This window comes from Microtus ochrogaster, chromosome 8 (genome assembly GCF_000317375.1).
Source record: "Microtus ochrogaster isolate Prairie Vole_2 chromosome 8, MicOch1.0, whole genome shotgun sequence".
NCBI lineage: Eukaryota > Metazoa > Chordata > Mammalia > Rodentia > Cricetidae > Microtus > Microtus ochrogaster.
Window position 1 is genome coordinate 34014613 of NC_022015.1, and position 4972 is coordinate 34019584.

Below are 4972 nucleotides of genomic sequence, written 5' to 3' on the forward strand. Positions count from 1 at the left end.
CATAACACTGCAGCACAAAGGGATCCTAAAGATATTAAGCAGGACAAGGCAGCACAGTCCTGAAAACCAGCACTGAGGAAACTGAGGCAGGAGGAGCATAAGATGGCTAGACTGGGTGAAATAGGAAAATCCTGACTCAAAAAAACAAACAGCTAGGTGTGGGGGTGGAGCACATCTTTGATCCCAGCACTTGCAGGCAGAGGCAGGCCGATCTCTTAGTGAGTTCGAGGCCAGCCTGGTCTACAGAGCAAGTTCTAGGACAGCCAGGGCTACACACACACACACACACACACACACACACACAAAAAGACAAAACAACAACAAAAAAACCCTGTCTAGAAAAAGCAAAACAAACAAAAACAAACCAGACATGTTGTTTTATACCTACAATCCCAGCACTTGGGAGCTAGAGGGAGAAGGATCCCAAGTTTGAGGCCAGCCTCTTTTACATAACAAATTCAAGGCTAGCCTACGCACAGGAGACCCTGTCTCAAAACACCAAGGTGGATGTGGTGGTGTAACTTTTAATCCCAGCACTCAGCACTCAGGAGGCAAGAAGCAGGTGTAGCTCTGTGAGTTCTAGGCCAGCCAGGGCTATACAGACAGACTTTGTCTCAAAAACAAAACCTATTCAAAACCCACATTAAAACACTGCAAAATCTCAGAGAACATTCTCCAGAGCCACACTGGAATACAGCCAACTGCCATAAGAAATACAGAAAATCCTCGGCTATTTGAGAATAGGTGATGTAGATTAAGTTCAAAAGCTGACCTACATTAAGCCATCAACTGGTTTTCAGCAGGTCTCTGAATGGGGAAAGGAAAGTCTTTTTCACAGTTGCTGCTGGAAGAAAAACGAACCTCGAAACCTACAAGTGCTCTGTTGAATAAAAGAAACAAAGACAGGAAGTGGGGGCACACAGGTCGGCCTCTGCACTGGTGTGGAGTTCCACAGGTCGGTACTGACCTCTGACAATGGAAATCAGGACGATTATAAGGGTAGGAAGGTCAGGGGACGGCACCGGGAGTCACTGTGGTGGCCATCCTCACAGTGGTGTTTGCCAAAGCTCATGGACCCTGTACTAGGATATAGGCACTCTACTGGGGCTGAATTTTGCCCCCATTAAAACAAAAGTCCAAAGCCCACAGAAAATGTTAACAGTCATCTGATTTTGAGAAACTGATGCTAAGGATGCATTGAGCCCGTGTGCTCAAGGAAGCTGCAGAAAACAAGATCACACCACCCTCCATGGCTGACAGGAGGCAGGGCATTGCAACAGCAGATGGAAACTGTGCTCAGGCATCAGAGCCACACCAAAGATAAAATGTCTTACTACATAAAAACAGCCTGGATGTAGAAACATATATGAATACCATTCATTCAAAAATAATGGTTGGTATATATAAAAATGTCTTCCCTGCTGAATACACCAATCTTACCCAAAATGTTTTGTCAGTGTCTGCCACCTTCGTTTGCATTATTTTCCAGATCTCCCTTCTCAGGACAGTGGGGCAGTGAGCATCGCAGGGCAGCAGAGGAATCATGCTATCCCAGGGCCGGGGAGGATGATGGATACAGCGATAGGTCTGAGCTCACCTCTTTTCGCTCTGCATCAACCTGCATTCTCGCCTGCGTCACAGCAGCCTCCCTGCATGAGCTCGCCTGCTTGGCTTGTTCAAACAGCGTCTTCAGCTGCTGGGCTGTGCTGAGCAAGGAGTTGACCATCTCTTCCAGGTACAGCCAGCTCCGCTGTTCTGACATCTCCAGCCCGCTGACCACGGTAGGAGAGACAGCTTTGGTGGGGGTGGAGGGCGGCACGGCCAAGGCAGGCAGGGACGTCAGGACTAGAATGTGGAAGGGGACAAACCAAAGGTTAGTGACTCCTAAGCCCGACACACTCAGGTGTGAGGAGACACACTGGTGGTGAGCTGGGGAAGGAAAGGGCTGAAAAGGTCCGTCCCTACTCCTTGTTCACATTCCCACATGTCTGTTGTCAGCCAAAAACCTTCCCCAAGGGCTGAGCACTTCCAACATGAGACCTAGAGTAGAAGCTCAGACAAGAGGTAAGTGACAGGCAAGACACCCAGAGACGGGGTAGCCGTGAAACATGGAGGGAACAAGCCATAGGACAAGCACACCAAAGACAGGGAATGGAGACTCAACCTGTACCACATACGGGAAAACCAAGGCTCACCTGGAAAGCTCTCAAGGCCTACAGTCAATATGGGGGTTATTAAGAACAGTGGGAGTCAGAATTCTCACAACTGGAGAAGTCACCAACACAGACAGAACGGACCAGGACACACTGTGACTTTATACTCAGGAGACACAGTGAATTCCCCCTGCAGGAAGGTCTACAATAGGTGTGTGTGTGTGTGTGTGTGTGTGTGTGTGTGTGTGTGTGTAGCTGCAAAAGACTACTGAGTAGATCGGAGTGGACACATCCTAACAGCCATGAACACCCACCAACATGGCAGGGCTTCTGTGGGATGCTGTTTCTACTGCACAAAGCCTCTTCCCAATGCTCACCGTGAACTGGATAAGGCACACAGTCACCACAAAGCCAGTACTCAACAATACCAGGCCACTGTGACTTAGGCCCACAGCATGCAGAGGGGAATCCCACATCACCACTGGCTTCTGAAAGGTGAGGGGAATGCACAACTTGGGATGACGGCTGGTAAGATTGCTCAATGAGTAAGGAAGGCTCTTGCACACAAGCACAAAGACCTGAATTCAAATCCCAGGAACTCTGGAATGCAAGGTAGCCTGGTACAGGCAGTGGAGAAACAAGAGACCTTGTGTGAGGTGAGGACTGACACCCAAGGCTGGTTTCTGACCTCCATATGCACATACCATAGTGCACCAAGGAATCATATGTCCACACTTCCATACAAATATGTGTAAAAACACACATGACAGGTATGGTGGCGCAGCCTTTAACTCTAGCACTCAGAAGAGGCAGGTGGATCTCTGTGACTTCAAAGCTAGCAAGTTCTAGACCATGCCAGTCAGAGCTATCCAGACCCCATCTCAAAACAACAACAACAAAAAGGGACACCTCCCAAATAGGCAAACACACACACACACACACACACACACGGGAAAAGAAAGAAAGGAAGGAAGGAAGGAAGGAAGGAAGGAAGGAAGGAAGGAAGGAAGGAAGGAGAGAGAGAAAAAGAAAGAAAGAAAGAAAGAAAGAAAGAAAAAAAGAAAGAAAGAAAGAAAGAAGAGAGAACTGAAAAGAAAACTCTCAAGTGTCCAGTTAAGGTCGAGAGTAAGAAAGTGCCTTCAATAAGGGGCAGGTCAACACAGAGGCCACTATGGGGCTCCTGCTGCCTCCTACATGGCTCTGGGCATATGAGCAGAAATCAGAAAAGCAGCAATCAACCCACAGGAAGCCCTATGTTGAAGCTAGTGCAAAGTGTGATGAGGCACTGCAGACCTTTGTGGACTCAGGGACCTCCCAGGAGGTTCCCCACGCTCAATCAGGTGTCACGGTTAACCTCGGCAAGAGGACAGGGCTCAGAAGACATAGCAGCCCTATCCCATCACTGACAAAGCCACAACAACGCATGCCACAAGAGTCAACATCACACTATTCTACATGACTGCTGTTGTTAACCCCCAACAAAGTAGGTAAAAGGCCAAGAGTCAAGGGGACAACTTTCAGGAAGGAAGTCACTGGGGACCACCAGTCACTGGCTCAAGGGTGGCTAGTAAATGCCTACTTACTTAATTCTTGAGTTTCATATCATCTTTTTTATTTCTTTTTGGTTTCTCAAGACAGGGGCTGGGACTAAAGGTATGGTCCACCACAGCCTAGCCACCATACCATCTTCTCTCTCTCTCTCCTCCCTCTCTCTCTCTCTCTCTCTCTCTCTCTCTCTCTCTCTCTCTCTCTCTCTGTGTGTGTGTGTGTGTGTGTGTGTGTGTGTAGGAAACAAAACACTGAAGCATGTTGGGTGAAGCCTGCAACCACTCTTAAATATTTAGGAGAAAAAGCTTTGCATTTATAACTTCTTTTTGAATATTTGATGTCATTCTCAAATTTTTGTTTTGTTTTTCAAGTCAGGGTTTTTCTGTATAGCCTTGGCTGTCCTGGAACTTGCTCTGTGGATCGAACTCATAGAAATCTGCTTGGCTCTGCCCCCGAGTGCCAGGATTAAAGACATGTGCCACCACCACCCAGGCAAAATAATTATTTTAATGTTATAAAATATCAGTCGTCTCCTACAGGCTGAGTGCCAAGATGGAGCAAGCAGTAAAGGACACAGTCCACCCAGGGCAGGACAGGGTCCAGCGTGCAGCAGAGACAAGGGAGGAGGCTAAAACCGCTGGAAGAAGTGGAGTCAGCATGAGTCTAGTTCAGACAGACTAAAGGGAAGATAATGTGAGCCAGGTACACGCCCGGTGACCTAATCCTTTGACCCCAACACTCAGGAGGCAGAGGCAGGTGTACGTCGTGAGTTCAATGTCAGAGCCTACTAGTGCCAGGACAGCCAGGGCTACACAGAGAAACCCTGTCTTTAGGGGGTGGGGGAGATAATGAAACAAACAAGAGAGGGGAAGAAATTTTAGTTTGGTTCTCATGCTGGAGAGCATGACAATTATAAAAACAAATGCTCATCAGCAGGAGGAGGTTCAGGTAGTATTTTATCCATCATATGTACTTTTAAAAAGTATACTGACAAAGAAATTTACCCAAAACGTGCTGCCAAGTGAAAACCCAAGGTCAAACTGCCCACACAGAGAGGGTCATTTCTGCTCTCAGCTACAGGGACACAGGGACACAGTCTCTGTGATGGTTTGAAAGGGAGTGGCACTATTAGGCGGTATGGTCTTGTTGGAGGAAGTGTGTCACTGTGGTGGCAGGCTTTGAGGTTTCATATATGCTTAAGCCATGCCCAGTGAGACGGCTCACTTCCTATTTCCTTTGGTGAGGACTCCCAGCTCTAGCATCACGTATGG

At 47.8% G+C, this 4972-nt stretch overlaps 1 protein-coding gene across 1 annotated transcript in view; it reads right to left on the reverse strand.

Annotated features, from left to right (window-relative positions):
* The window catches only part of Deaf1 (DEAF1 transcription factor), a 28700-nt gene that overhangs the window by 9400 nt on the left and 14328 nt on the right, over nucleotides 1-4972 (reverse strand). Inside the window, exon 10 of the mRNA XM_005351512.3 lies at nucleotides 1598-1845. Coding sequence (XP_005351569.1) covers nucleotides 1598-1845 — 248 coding nt within the window. The remainder of the gene's footprint in view (nucleotides 1-1597; nucleotides 1846-4972) is intronic.